Here is a 15,889-nt window from a genome sequence, read left to right as displayed (position 1 = left end):
TTCTTAAATTATATAGTTTCCTGCTGACAAGCTCCCGTAACTCGAACTCACCCGGAAACCTCTGCTCCATTAGCTTAGAGAAAACCTGTAGTTAAAAAAAAATACATCACGATCAGCCGCAAACGGAAAAAACAAATGCTTGTCTGAAACTATTGTGCTTTTGCTTAATTTTGAAGGCAACGTAAATCCCAAATCAAAGCTCCGAGACAAAGAACAGAAATGAGCTATGGATTTTCCAGAGAAGAAATTTTACCAATTCGCCGTCGCTAAAAACTTCAAAAGCCCCAGAATTCTTGAGGCAGGATTTAATGTAGTTTCCGAGAAACCAAGTGGTAATAATAGTTCCGTGTCTGTTTGCTCTCAAGGAGTAGTACCAAGGGGGTGGTTTCATGTACCCCAATTTCTGGAAAATTTGTTCACCCCCCATTATTATAACAATAACTCCTCCTTGTAAAATCGGTATCACTATGCCCATCAAACGTTTTATAAGTGGAGGAGGATGGTTTGCTAGAGTTACAGTGATTCCCGGAAATGCTTCTTCCAGCATGCGTTTTGTTGTCATTGCATGTCCTCTGCAAAAGCACATAATAATAAGTCATATTCATAGTTATATTTGACATTATATTGTAATCGGTTTTAAATCTGCTTTTCAAAACGTACATACTGTTTAATTACACCCAACAAGTCCTTCATAAAGAAATCTAAAAATGTGATTGATTATAAATCTATGTATCTCGAGAAACAATCGGAAAGAAACAATATAGACAAAAAATGAATATTTGATTGATAAAAAGTTAAGAATTACTTTTTACACGTGGGAAATTTTGATATTAGTAGTTGTTAGTAAAGACATTTAGATGGGTACAAAAAAACTTATGACCAAATTCCGCCCCGCAATCAAAATTGAAAAGGTAAAAAGCACAAAATTACACGGCAATTCATTGACTGCTGACCATAGAAGGAGTTCTTACAAAGAAATTGACCAAAAGCGAACATATTGAAAAGTGAATACTAATTAGCTTCCGAAATCCCAACAATTTGCAGTAACGACATATAAAATAAATTAGTAATTAGACACGCATGTTATAAATCAATATTTTTTTTACTTTGATCAGAGGAAAACAACTCATTTTGATTTTTTTTTTCTTTTCCTTCTTCGTTTTCCTTCTCTAATTCAACAACTTGGATTCAATCTTATATAACCAACGAGATTTCTATTTAATTAATACCGTGTTACGCGTGGGGAATCATATTAAGCCCTGATGGATGATAGATAACATGCCAAATGACTAATTAATTAAGCACACGTAACACATAATATTATTAATTATATCATTGACTTGTCAAACGCAAAGATTTCTATTCTTTTTCGTGATTTGACAGATTCATAACAACCGCTCAATGAACTTTCTTGTAAAGAAAACAAAAAATAAAAAATAAAATAAGACAGAAAAAAAAAATGGGGAACCTGTAAGAATAAGAAGTGCAAAAGCTAATGCTAATGACGTGGCCAACGCCAATCCCAGATGCAATACTGCTGCTGGGTTTCTGCATTTCATCATCAAACTCTGAGACATTTACAAATTTTTTGTATAGAATATACGCACATACGAATACGTAAATGTATATGAAAATGAAGAGCATCGAATGATGGTTAAGGGACAATGGCGACCTGGGGAGGAAAATTCAAATGTTGGGGATGTTGTTAATGATGAAGTGATTGGTAATTTAGTTGGTAATAATTGTAAAGAGGCTGATGAATTTGAGGAGATATTGGTCTAAAAAGGTTAATAATATCAGTAACAAACAGACATAATGGTAACCCTAGGAGAATAAGTTTTGTTGCATCCATTTTTGAAGATTGGGAGGTAAGTTATTATAACACATGCATGCAGAAAAGAGAGCGAGAGCGAGTCAATGTAAATGAATTATATGAAGAGGAGGTTAATTTGCTTAAAAATAGTAAGCAAAGTCAAGGGTTAGTAATTGATTTTGATAGCTAGATATATATATATATATATATGGATGGGGCACGGTGTGACAAGGTTAGTATTAGGAGTCTTAAACTCAATCGAACTAAATTAGAAGTACAAAGTAATTTAAGAGATCTTCTCTGTTCCGAATGTTAATTCTTTTATTACTTTATTTTATTTTTCTAAGCAGCATTGTGGTAATAAATCTATCAAAATTAATTTATTCTTGTGAGTTGTTAAACGCCTTATTCAGTCAGGAGAGACCAAAAGAAAAAATATAAACAAAATAAATTAAAAAACTTGTTCATTTATGAGTAAATATTTCACAGTAACCTAATTAGACTATTCAAATAATAGGTGTGAGTATAAATTAAAATATTAAAGAGTTACGAATTAAAATAGTTATAATATAATTTCCACAACACTAAAAAAAAAAATCCTTTTGAAAAACATAAGGAGATTGAGAGAATAGTCGAATCTCTGCATAAACCTTGTCATTAGATTAGTTGGAATGATCAATATAGGGGAGGAGGGTTTTTCGAAAAAAATCATCTAACATAGCTGGATTTTTTCGAGTGCGCATCATCTTTTTGGTATGGCGTGAAGGTACAGTTTTTCCTTCCTATTATTAATGGGATATTAGCATGATATGACCAACTGTGGAGGATAATAGATTTTTTTTTTATATTTATTTAATGATATTAATGTGTATGTTGATTTGTATTATGGCAGAGTTGTCATTGTAATATAATTTTTAAATGCCTGCCTAGGTAAAAAATTTAAGAATAAATAAATAAATAAATAAATTCAAGAAAGTAAAGCCACTATCAACATAAGAGACCTGTTTTATGGTCGGTATATAATTAATCAAATGCACAGGGTTGGCAACATTTTTCACACCTTTGATATGTTTGAAATTCCTCCTTTTTTGGGGGGGTCGTCTTCTTTTCACACCACTTTTCAAATTCTTTTGCATGAAGAAAAATAAAAAGTATGCTTATATAAACTTGTCAACGCCTCATTAGAATAAATTCTCCGACTTCAAAAAGAATGCACTTCTCAATGGCTCGTCCCTAATATGGTGAATTAGGTTATATTTCTTTATGATTGTATTTGATGGATTATTTAGTTTTTTTTTTAAATTTAATTTAATTCGGTCCTTATTTTATTAAAATGAGGTATTACCTTCCGACTCTTGAAAAATAATCATTTTCTAAAATTTTTTTAAAAAAATTGGTAAAAAAATTGAACAGCTACTCCTCTCTAAATCAACTCTTAACTAATTGATGATGCCATTCGTATATATGAAAGAGATAATGCTTTAACTCCCAACCAACTTCGATCTGGCAATTAATTAACATAAGGTCATCATCATCAATGGGGACATAATTTGCTGTTGTTATTAGAACAAGGGCCCATCTGATCATTAGAAGAAAATTAAAATCTTTTGCACAAATTAGACCCGCCTTTTAATTATTCTCTTGAGCCCTTTGCCCCTCAAAATTTGCCCAAAAATTTGATACATAAATTAAAATCATGTGCTCCTCGTGGCTCTTGATATATTTCAAAGCAATCACCATCGACTGATTGATCATCAATCGTTCAAGCTTACTACCGAACCAAACCGCCAATCAAATATCACGAACCATATAATAATGAAAGGGTCCTTGATAGTTTATGATTTCTCGAAAATGGACATAGTTTGTTCATTTGTATTAAATAGATCCCTAAATCTCTAAAGACTGCTAACTAACATAATGAATAAATATTTTAATAAACTGATCGATAATTAGCGTTTAGAAGAAAAAATAACTATTATTTATAACTCTGATGTTTTTTTTTTCCCCGCTTTTCTAAAGTACATAACTCTAGTTAAATTAAATTTCATAAAGTTGAAGTAAATCAATTATGGAAGGACAAATTGAAAAGTCATATAAAATGCACCTTAATCTAGTTTTAAAAAAATGATGAAAACATTATCTTTTTAGGGTATAAATAGGATAGAGAGTAGTTTACTTGTTTGATACAACGCCCCTTCACTCTCCGATGAAAAAATTTTAATTTTTTAATTACATTCTTAGATTTACTTATTTTTTGTTATTCACACTCTAAAAATTTCACAATAATATATTTAAGATATATAAGTTGGAGGTTAAAAAATGAAAACCCAAGAGATGAACATCTCCTAAGTCAACTCTTCAAGTTATTAATCAGTGATTCACATTTAACACAAAAACACATGATTAATTATAAGAAGCTTTCATACCAAATTGCTTCTTTAGCCTCAACCTTTTTCTTATGCCAAATACTTAATGCAAGGTCATCATCAATAGGCCATGAGAGAAAGTAAAAATATAACGCACAATAAAAGCATTGGTTGCCTTCTTATTAGCTTCTTCTTTCTCCCTATGCGCCCTTTGCCTCTCCAATTTTCTCTCAAAGTCATGCGAAAAATTAAAATCACGTGCAGCTCATGTCTGATATATATATTTTATACATCAATTACCACCGACCGATTTGATCGATGATCGATCCCTATGACCCCCACCAACCAATTTTCACTAAGGGGATAATAACATCTAGATCTCTGTTTTATGATTTCTTAAAAGAAGGACATAGTTTTTCCATTTCTATCAAATTGGTCTCCAACCACTGTTAAATTGATTTGCTGTTATTCCCCTTTTGTGCTTTATATATATATATATGCTAAAATAGAGAATATTTTGGGCTTTTTAAGTTTTAAGATTTTGTCGAGACATATATTAGAACCATGATATCTGACTCCAGTATCTCTCACTAACTTCCATTGTTAAATTAATTCTAATTATTTTTTAAATTATCTCTACCCAGAGTCCGCACGTTTTCGGCAGTCCGTGAATTCAGAAACTCTAGCCACATTCCACCTCCAGTATCACTACTTCAATCTAGCATTTCTTATCATTCATTTGGATATTTTATTTCTAGCCCATTTTCATTATTTATTATTTATTTCAGTTATTTTATAATTTATTGATCCGAAATTATTCTTTGCCTCTTTTCAATTAGTACTAATTTGATTTTGAATTTGATACTATCATATTAATCTCGTTAAAATTAATTAAATAAACGAGAGATTTTGGTTTGCGGCTGTTGGAAAATTTGGTGGCAAATTAAGGGCTAGTGGTGCGGCAACTTGACATGGCGGAAGGTGATTAGAGTTTTTAGAATTGTATTTATTTGTTTTTTTGTTTGACAAGGATAATTGTGAAAATAAGTGGGATTAATTAAAAGTGAGAGTTGGTCAGAGAAATTGAGGGAGTAAATATCAACCACTCTTTAAATTATTAAAAATATCATTACTTTATACTTAAAAATGTGAATTCATCACTAGTCTCAAGAATTTTTTTTTTTTTACTTGAGAAAAATATATATACATTATTTGGTTAAATTATTATTCACAACTAAACCACAAAAGTGTTTTAAAATTAAAATTTACTTTTAGGTTAGAAAAATATTTAGTGGACAGCAATGATCACTTTACAATAAATGACAGGGTCATGAGAGACATAGTCTAATTAATCCATAATTTTAATATTATTAATTAAAAAAATCATAAAATTATGTCTCGTATCCAGTCTTCCCCATAATATCTTCAGTCTTCACTGCTTCGAAGGCTATGATTCTGTGAACCGACTCGCGCAAGGGTAACTTGGATATTTTCAAAAAGGGTGGTTGCTTGTGGACTAATAGGAGAGAGATGGAGATGGACGGATACAAATACTAAAAACCTTAAAAGCAAGGGAGCCACATGTGAGAGAAGAACTCTTTTCAAAGAGCGGGTCAACTGATGAGTGCAGAAGTTTCACACGAACCAAACCAAGCGCAAAAGTGAAACACGGTTTGAACTTTGAAGTTTGATCGACCGCACGCCCGCACGCGCCAACTCAAGCTGCAGACTTTGAAAGCCTTCATACGCACAATATATTAACCCACTTGCTCTCGTTGCACTCGCGTCACGTTACCTTCCAGCGCAATGCCCTCCAACTAGAATCGGTAATATATATAGAAGAGTTAAAAAAACACAAAAACAAGTAATTTTATCAGAGGCAAAGAGAGATATTTGTGAGGTTGTTGTTCACACAACACTCTGACGTACTAAATTCTTATTTATTTACTTGGCTTGGCTTGGCTGCTTCACAATTCTTTGACACCTATCTTCTCTCTCTCTAACTCTTTGAGAGGATTTTTCTGAGACCCAATGGCGAGTTGGGTTCTTTCAGAATGTGGTTTAAAGCCTCTGCCTCATATTTTTCCGAGGCCAAGGACTGGAATCAATCCCTCAAAGGCCAGGTTTTTGCACTCAAAAAAGAGTTTAACAGATCTAAAGCTCCCATCAGTTAAATGTTCGGGTGATTTTTCTAGAGACAAGAACTGGGGTCTTAAAGTTAGTGCTCCACTGAGGGTGGCACCACTTGAGGGGGAGGATGAAGAAGAGAGAATCAACGGTGTTAATGGGATTGGAAATAACAAAGGAGTCGAAGAAGAAGAGGGATCTGAATTTGATCCTGGGGCTCCTCCTCCTTTCAAGCTAGCTGATATTAGAGCTGCTATTCCAAAGCATTGTTGGGTTAAGGATCCTTGGAAGTCTATGAGCTATGTTGTTAGAGATGTTGTGGTGGTTTTTGCCTTGGCTGCTGCTGCTGCTTATTTGAACAATTGGGTTGTTTGGCCTTTGTACTGGGCTGCTCAGGGAACCATGTTTTGGGCTCTTTTTGTGCTCGGTCATGATTGGTAACGAAATTTCTTCTTTTTAGATCTGGGGTCTTCGTTTCTTTTGCTCAAAGTTTGGATTTTGGTTTCTTAATTTGCAGTGGTCATGGAAGCTTTTCAAATGATCACAAGTTGAATAGTGTGGTGGGGCATCTGCTGCATTCTTCAATTCTGGTTCCTTATCATGGATGGTATGCTCCTAATTGAAGAAGAATCTTTATTCTGAATTTTTTTTAGGATCCAATTTGATGAATAATCTTGGTTTCGCTATGCTCTTTTCAGGAGAATTAGCCACAGGACTCATCATCAAAACCATGGGCATGTTGAGAATGATGAATCCTGGCACCCGGTTAGTAATTCTCTTTGTTTGTGGTATCTGTGTTCTGATTTATGTTGTATTACTTTGTTTTCGGTACTTTTCATTCTTTAATTCTTGAAGTAAATATTTCTTGTTTGTTTGATGCAGTTGTCTGAGAAAATTTACAGGACTTTGGATAGTGCAACAAGATTTTTGAGATTCAAAATTCCTTTTCCCTTGCTTGCATATCCCTTTTATCTTGTAAGTAAATGTTGTATCTTATTTGACTTATTAATGGCTGAATGAGAAAGTTAGAAATCAATTTCAATCCAAAGCATTAAGTTTCGAAATTGGAGGCTGATTGTTTATGACTACTGATTACAGTGGAGTAGGAGTCCGGGGAAGACTGGTTCTCACTTTGAACCTAACAGTGACCTGTTTGTCCCAAGTGAGAGGAAGGATGTGATCACTTCAACAGTATGCTGGACGGCCATGGCTGCTTTGCTAGTGGGTTTATCATTTGTAATGGGTCCTATGCAGTTGCTTAAACTCTATGGCGTTCCATATTGGGTAAATTTCTTTCATCTTTCATTCATATGTTTCTAAGTATATAGAAGATGGGTGTGGTTTGTTTTTGTGTCAAATTAAAGAAATGCATACCTAATATGACTTCGCTTCAATTTTAGATTTTTGTCATGTGGCTGGACCTTGTGACTTACTTGCATCACCACGGGCATGAAGACAAACTTCCGTGGTATCGTGGAAAGGTAGGAGGTCTTAGCGTAATGCTTAGAATTTAGTCTTGATGTGGTAAGATAATTGCTTACAAAAAAAAGAAATTAATGGCTGCAATTATGTTGTTGAAATTTCAATAAACAAGCAAAAAAGGAGTCCATAGAAACTTTATGTTTGGCTTTTGTTATATGGTTCATATTTTAAGCTGTTGAATTGCATCTTCTGTACTGTACAGGAATGGAGTTACTTAAGGGGAGGGCTCACAACACTTGATCGTGACTATGGATGGTTCAATAACATCCACCACGATATTGGAACCCACGTCATACATCACCTCTTCCCTCAGATCCCGCATTACCACTTAATAGAAGCAGTAAGTATTTTTTCTGTTGACCAGCCAACTGTTCTTAACCACTTGTGAAAAATCACTTTCTTTTGCTTGGTTCCTAATTATTTTTATCTCAACCTTGTAGACTGAGGCTGCTAGACCAGTTCTTGGAAAATATTACCGTGAGCCAAAGAAATCGGGACCGATACCTTTTAACCTTTTTGGAGATTTAATTAGAAGCATGAGTAAAGACCACTATGTTAGTGACAATGGCGATGTTGTTTACTACCAGACCGACCCACAGCTTAACGGCTCTTCCAAATCAGGGTAAAGCTGGCAAGCTTTCTTATCTTGAACCGGCGTATTTAAATACCTTTAGCAATCCTTAAGCAGTCTTATAATCTACAATGATTTGACGATCCCCATTTCGGTACGGGATTCCCTATTTATTACAAGATGAATTGGCATCTAACAAAGATGATTGCGGCTGCTTCTTGAAATTAAGGCAGAATACATGAGAGTTTTCCACATTTGGAAGTAATTCTGAAGGGAAAATGTATATAATTCTTCCTGAAGAGTTAATATTCTCTTCAGCATAATTATTCATGTATTGTTTAAACAAAACTTCATAGTTGAGGAAAAGTAATGAGAAATTATTGAAAAATTTTGATCTTTTCTGTGTGCTTTTTCTTTTCTTTTCTTTTTTTTTCAACGAGTTGTGTGGACAAAATGGACTGGACTAAATTTAGTGTTAGTCATTCGATGTATAAAACCTTATTTTCTCTGCAGGAAATTGAGGTTAGCATCAAGCTAACGTGACAGCTTTACTTTTTGGAAAAAGACCTATCCAAAAAAGACAGATAAATGACATTAACCACATCATTATTCATTTTAATGTAATGTCATGTTCCACGTTGTGATGAATGATTAAAAGCACCGTATAGACCGAAAAAATCACGAGGGTTGTTTTTTTGCTCCCTCCGCAATTTGTCGTTTTCTGATGGAATGGAGGATCGCTTGCGTCCACTGAATGAAATTTTATGGCTCTGAATTGCCAACATCCATGTGCAGAATTTCTATCGCGTTCAAATTGTCACCACTCACCACTGCGATGGTCCACAGCCATTAGCCAATTTAGCCACAACTTGGGAAAAGAAGACACCATATGGGACCAACAATTTACCTATTACATGCCAAAAGCTTGACCACAATTTTATTTGGTGAAGTGCTTTGTCTAACACCAATTTGTTTCTTTGAGCAAATGCTTGAGCGTGCGTGAATTTGCTTTCCAAAAGCAGACTTCAAAAATTTCTGGCAACGAATTGATGTCGAAACCTGAGATTGACCCTGGCGACAATTTTTTTAAGTCTTTCGTAGGCGTGGCAATTGCGACCCATTTGTTACAAGATACTTTCCCTCAATCGTGGTTTGACAGTTTCTGTTGCGCCTCTGAGCTTGGCACAGGGCCATGTACCATTGATTTCCAATTCTGAGCCCAATTAATGAGTTGAGGTTTTGACGCGCCTCAGAAGTCGTCCTTTTAACTCCACGTTTCTAAGGATACCCTAATTAAATAATTTGAAAGTCTTTCTAAATCTATTAAAGAGTGCAGTTAGAGTTAAACCATTACGACCCCTCCAAAATCCTCTTAACACACCTTTTTTTTTAATTATATCCCATTTAATACTAAAAATATATTTTTTTTCTAAATAAATAGTGTTTTCAATTATAAGTAAATGATGAAACCCCTCTCTTCTCTCACTTTGTTGTTCAATATCAAGCCTTGCGTTTGAGTCATCTTCTAAAACTTACACTAGATTCTCAATATATGATTGTTAATTATAACAATATACAAAATATTATTTGGGCAATAAAATTCAATGATATAGAAAACCAATTATCATTTTTGCGCTTCAAATAAAACTCTTGACAAAATCCCCCCCCCCCCCCCCCTTCTTTTCTCAGGCATGAATACAAAATGAAATACAACAAAACAAAAAGATGCTACTAATTTATTAAGAAAATATCATCTTGCAATTTCAAAGAAAAAAGAAATATAATAAACTAAATAACAAAGAAGATGAGGAGAGAGAGAGTGAGAGGAGAAGACTTTACTCCAATTAACAAAAAACAAAAGGCTCAATATATTTTAAACATTGAGAGACAAAAACTTTTTTTTTTTTTTTTGGGATAGAAAAGCTTAGCTTTCATTGATTCAAAATAAAGAAAAGATACAACAAATGAGAAGGGCAATCATTCAGCTACATTGCTGGCTCTATAATGTTTAGAGCTTTTTTAGCAAGTGAATGTGCAGTGCTTTTACAAATTCGGGGAATTGTCACTTTTCCCCTTACAGTAATCAACATATACCATTTACTTCCTTACTGTTTTTATAATGGCCAAAAACCCCCCTGACAGCATAAGTTTACAATATTACCCTTATTTTCAACTACTCTTTTATTTACATTTATTATAAATTAAATAAATCACATGAATAGAAACTAAATAAAAAAATTAAGTATTAAAAACAAGAAATATATGTTTTGATGTGAGCAAAAAAATTAATAATAAATTTTTTTTCTTGTAATTATTTATTTTGTGAACATTTTCTTATAATAAATATTTTGTAATATTTTAAAATTAAATGTAAAAATTATAGGCAAAATATTTTATTATTTATCTTATAATAAATTTTTATTTGTCATTCAAGTTTTCTTATAATAATTTTTTTTATCATTTTATAATAATTTTCTTATATTTTTATTATAAGAGAATTTTCACAAAATAAATAAGTACAAGAAAAAAAATTTATTATTAATTTTTTTGCTCATATCAAAATATATATTTCTTATTTTTAATGCTTAATTTTTTATTTAGTTTCTATTCATGTGATTTATTTAATTTATAATAAATATAAATAAAAGATTAGTTGAAAATAAGGATAATATTGTAAACTTATGCTATCAGGTGGGTTTTTGACCATTATAAAAACAACAAGGGGGGAAATGGTATATGTTAATTACTGTAGGGGAGAAAGTGGCAATCTCCCTTACAAATTCTAAATGTGTTGTCTTGTGATTTTGTTCAGCATTCTTAAGCTTTCCTGGATATCTGAGATGATCTAAAAGATGTCCATTTGCTACATCTTCTTCCTCTAACGAAGTTCACGCCTTCTTGACAGTCAAGCTCAATTATCAAAGGCATACAACCAGCAGAAACAATAGTTTCAATTCCTAACTTTATTCCTTCTACTGTAGTGATATCTCCTTAATATGCGATTTGCTTGTGAGCTACTCTACGACCCTTCCTTCAGAATCTCTAATTACAACTCCTAAATCTGCCACCTAATTTTTTAACTTTGTTGCTGCATCCACATTCACCTTAACCATCTTGATGGAGGACATTTTCAAGTCTAATTTTCTAAGCAATTTTGGTTTATGTAGAGTGATAGCATAGGAGATTTGATTTCCTTGTATGATTCCACAATTGCTTCTACTTTGGCCAATGATACTTGAGAATCTTCTTTCTTTCCTTAGGACACAAAAAGATTTGCTGAATGCCAATTTGCCCAACATAGTGCTATGAAGAATTTTATGAGAGAGAAATATCATTTGATTAAACATTTTCTACAAATTTTTACTGTAGAAATTGAATAAAGATGGGCAGAGAAAGGAGCTGTTCTAAGATAATAGTGGTGTTATTAGAATATAAATTTTTAGATTTTTTAACGGCACATCTTTAGGATGGAGGGTTTTTTCCAAGACTTTTTGGGGGCTGTTAATTACACTAATTCTACTGATAATTGTCTTTAAATTCAATAAAATTGAAATTTATGAGATTAATTAAGGAGTGCCAATGGTCCAACTCCTCCTACAATTATTCGAACACTACCCTTATAAATATATTTCTCCGGTTTAATTATTTTTCTCAATAAATCCCGTAAACTATTCTAAATCAGTAAATCTAATAGCACAATCTTCACCAATACCCCCCCCCCCCCCCCAAAAAACCACAAAAAAAAAAAAAATAATAATCCTCAGTATACAAAAATAGATTCTGGGGTTAATTTGGAAGTTTAGTGATATCTGTTGACTCTATTGTCGGTCACTCTTTTCTCTTATGTCAATTCACAATCGTTCAGGCTATTGCGTACTTTTGCTTTGTATATTAAACTTCTCAAATTGCATGATACTATGTATTGTATTTGTTTTCCATGAAAGCATGGCGTTCTGGTTTATCTTTCCAATTAGTGTTTGTGGTATTGATGGTTTCTGCTGGTTTTTGAGTTTTGGATACTTCCACTTACATTGTTTATTTCTCTATCACTTAAAATCTCTTCCAAATTTATCATAAAAATAAAAATTTAAAATATAATTTAAGATTAGAAAGATTAAAAAAAAATAATAATAATAAGATTTGTAAAAAGCTCATGACAAAATCGAAATACTTTTGTTTTTGGGGAATACCAATCGTTTTGGGTGTAAAAAGATTTAACTCAAAAATTGTGTACGTTTAACTAGCAAGTTTTTGCATTTGACTGCAATTCCAATTAAGGGTATTGTCGTAATTATAATAAAGAGGCTCTGTGAGAAGTTTAAGGGGGTGTCACAAGCTCAACTCCCAATTTATGCCATTGCAAAGGCCCACTAAAGCCTAGAACAGAAAACATTCTTTACCCGATTTGCAAACAAGCCCAAAACATTAGGGAAAAGCAGCAAACGAAGCCCACAACAGAGGTCACAATCATGGGTCACTGGAGTCGGTGTCGGTGAATACAACACCAAGAATAGGACCAGGGTGGACTGGTGGTCCAAGAAAGCAACAAAATTAAAAATGAAAAAAGTCAGCAACAGCGGCTGAGGAGTACGACATATAATTATTAATTATTTAATTCCGTTTTTTTTTGGGTGTAAACACCCAAAAGAATCATTTGTTTCGGGAGAATATTATACAAAAAGTTTAAAAGCATATAAACCAAATGAGGTAATAACACGTGGATCCCAACTTCTTACTCTTTCATCAAGTAAAGGGATGACTTATTCATATGCACCAAGTAAGTCCGTAACTCATATAGAAATAAACGACCGGATGACCAAATCGTATCTATAAAACTTTAATGAACTTTGAAACTTCATATGGAAGTTTAATTGGGAATAAAGTCTTTTGTCTTTTTTTCTTTTTCTTTTCTTTTTTGGTCACATACAAGTATCCTATGTGTCTTAATTGAATAAGGTTTTTTTTTTTCTAAATATTTGACAATTATTCTAAACTATTATTTGTTCAAATATTCATGTTAGACTATAATAATAATAATAAAAAAGAGCTATTGCTGGAGGCCTAAATAGATTTTTTAAATGATAAATATAAGTAGCCTGAAATGTAATACTTTCAATAGAAGTCAAAGACTTATTTGACAAGAAATGACGAAATATGTATTTATTTGAGAAACCTATTAAAATTAGGGCCCCAAAGTTTATTATCTCCAAGCCAAAATACTAAATAGTCCCCGCGTAACCAAATTACAAATTTCAAAAAGAAAAAGAAAAGTCTACGTATGGACCTACTTGCTCCCCCTAAAAATGGCGCGTAATATAGCATGAATCATGAAACAAGATGCAAATGAGGGTCTGAGACTAAGACTCCACAAATGACAACAACAGACAAGCCACGAGCCGTGTATTTATTCGCTGTTCACTATACACGCGACTTAATTGCGCGTAGGTGTGTCAGTTATTATTATTATTATTATTTTTGTTGCCCTTGGTTCTTCATGTGAATTCAAAAAATCAGAGTAGGCTATCCACCGACCGAACTTGCCCTTAAACTAATACTTCTGTTTGTTCAAATCCAAAGCCCGCCGGGCCTGTAGTTTGGTTTATTTATTGCTGTTATTTTCACTTGAATTAGACATGTTGGTTCTGGCGACCATTCCCAAGCCTTCGTCACACTACTGCTCAGTGTATTTTACGAGCCCAATTTTGCTACTGGTCACCCTCTGACTCAACAATGGCTGATTCTGACTCAACAATGGCTGATAGCATACAAAGTGCCGATTCCGGGTGCTTTAAAGGACTTCTACGGCGGCTTTTATGCCGAGGAAGTCTTCAAACACACCCATCTGATCAGATTATTCCTGAGCCGAAGGAACCTGATGAGTTCAATGAGCAAAAACCTGAGGCCAAAATCGAAGCTTCAGGGGCTCCAGGACTGGTTGCCAGGCTAATGGGGCTGGACTCATTGCCAGAAGCCAAGTCGGTACCAAAAGGAAGAGCTCCAGAGTCAGTTACCAGAAGCAGGTCTGTGAACTTTATGGAGTACTTGCTGGAGCTTCATGTGGCACAAGCTCATCAGCACCGCAGAGTGAGGACTTCGGTGTCGTTTCGGGAGGTGCCAACTATGTCGCGGCAGCAGAATCAGGATTCGTTTGTTCTGTACTTGGGTAAAGAAGATGAAAGGAATATGGGATTGAAAGTGAGAAAAGGAAAAGCTTCTGTAGATTCTGGGGGAATGAAGAAGAAGAAAGAAGAGAAAATTAAGAGCAAGAAAAAGGAGAATGAAGGGACCAGCAAGAAAGTTTCCAAGTTCATTGATGAGCCCAGGAGAGTTTCTGTTAAGCGTTCAGCAAAGATTAAGAACTGTAAAGGAGCCAAGGATTTTGGTGTTGTGTTGCCTGCTAAGAATTGTGGCAACAAAGAACCTGAAGCTGCTCTGAAGACGAGGAAGAAGGGTCCAGTGATGCCAATGCATCAAAAAGAAGTTCCAACTAGAGGTAAAATCAGTAACAAGAGTAAGCATCAGCTTGTAATTGAGGAAGTGAAGCCAGCTGAATGTAGCTCAGAAAATTCAAGTCCAGTTTCTGTCCTTGATGTCAGCGATTTTTCTATCTTTGATGACACTCAATTATCAGGTTAGTTTTTTGCTTTAAAATTAAGTTTAAATTTGAAGCTTTAAGCACCAGTTCTTTAGCACTATAACGTAGATGCATGAACAACTGATGCCATGTTTTTCTGTTTATTTCTCTCAAAGCAGATGAAAAAAGATGCATGGAATTGAATTCCAAGAGTTTGCATTCACTAATGACTGCAAACTGCGACTACCCATCTTCGTGTTCCGCTCGCACGTTGGGCTATCACGATCTTGATCAGCTAAGAGTGATCAAGAAGAAAGAAAATGAGTCAATGGATAATCAAATGGTAGATTATTACGCGGAATTAGCGACCAAGATTCACAAAGTTACAGAGGAAGCTATATTGCAGTCCAATTGGGTGCCTGAAAAAGTGCTAAATTTCGAAGATCTTGAAGAACTGTGCATGGAACTTGGGCAGCACATCCTTGCGATTTTACTGCAGCAGATGATAGCGGAACTTGTGGGATCGAATACGGACGTTTTTGCTCTGTGATGCTCAGAACAGCTTTGCAGAATTGTATAAAAATTATGTGCAACATAATTTTTAATTTCGCAAGTACTTAGCAACATAACCCGATGGCGAGATCTCGTGTGAAAGAAGCTTGCCGACTCTGCTGACTAATTCAGTTGATTCCGCGGTGTCAATGTGAATAAGAATTAAGAGTCACATGGTCTCTGTCTCTCTGATAGTATCTTGACAAGTACCGTACATGTTTGGGAAATTGCAACGACTAACGCGTTAGCTTCTTCTATTAAAAAAATTAACTTCTTATTTGAAGATGTAAACATAAAAATCGTGATTCGAATAGGACTGGATGCATTATCCTGCATAGTTTCTCTTAGTTTTCTCTAATTTTGTACAAAAATCTAATGAAAAGTTTACAGTTCAATTTCTTTAC

The 15,889-nt window shown here is 34.0% G+C and overlaps 3 protein-coding genes across 4 annotated transcripts; 2 read left to right on the top strand and 1 right to left on the bottom strand.

The window, feature by feature from the left end:
* Positions 1-2: 2 nt before the first annotated feature.
* Positions 3-1,823, bottom strand: LOC18038616 (selT-like protein). Its single transcript, XM_024181586.1, has 2 exons — positions 1,469-1,823; positions 3-572 (listed from the first exon to the last, which is right to left on the bottom strand). The coding sequence occupies exons 1-2, from the start codon at positions 1,642-1,644 to the stop codon at positions 194-196; spliced, it is 555 nt and encodes a 184-aa protein (XP_024037354.1). The 5' UTR covers positions 1,645-1,823; the 3' UTR covers positions 3-193.
* Positions 1,824-5,965: 4,142 nt separating this feature from the next.
* LOC18039328 (omega-3 fatty acid desaturase, chloroplastic) lies at positions 5,966-8,752 on the top strand. 2 transcript variants are annotated; one of them, XM_006429346.2, is made up of 8 exons: positions 5,966-6,743; positions 6,824-6,913; positions 7,005-7,071; positions 7,189-7,281; positions 7,405-7,590; positions 7,707-7,787; positions 7,991-8,128; positions 8,229-8,752. In XM_006429346.2, the coding sequence occupies exons 1-8, from the start codon at positions 6,211-6,213 to the stop codon at positions 8,412-8,414; spliced, it is 1,374 nt and encodes a 457-aa protein (XP_006429409.1). In that variant the 5' UTR covers positions 5,966-6,210; the 3' UTR covers positions 8,415-8,752. The 2 variants fall into 2 exon arrangements, with proteins under 2 accessions (XP_006429409.1, XP_006429408.1); XM_006429345.2 differs by lacking the exon at positions 7,707-7,787.
* A 5,105-nt stretch (positions 8,753-13,857) lies between these two features.
* On the top strand, positions 13,858-15,889 carry LOC18039327. Its single transcript, XM_006429343.2, has 2 exons — positions 13,858-14,990; positions 15,113-15,889. The coding sequence occupies exons 1-2, from the start codon at positions 14,090-14,092 to the stop codon at positions 15,481-15,483; spliced, it is 1,272 nt and encodes a 423-aa protein (XP_006429406.1). The 5' UTR covers positions 13,858-14,089; the 3' UTR covers positions 15,484-15,889.

This window comes from Citrus clementina, unplaced genomic scaffold, assembly GCF_000493195.1.
Source record: "Citrus clementina cultivar Clemenules unplaced genomic scaffold, Citrus_clementina_v1.0 scaffold_6, whole genome shotgun sequence".
Classification (NCBI taxonomy): domain Eukaryota; kingdom Viridiplantae; phylum Streptophyta; class Magnoliopsida; order Sapindales; family Rutaceae; genus Citrus; species Citrus x clementina.
The sequence above is the reverse complement of the archived record's forward strand: the minus strand, read 5'-3'. Positions and strand labels throughout refer to the sequence as shown.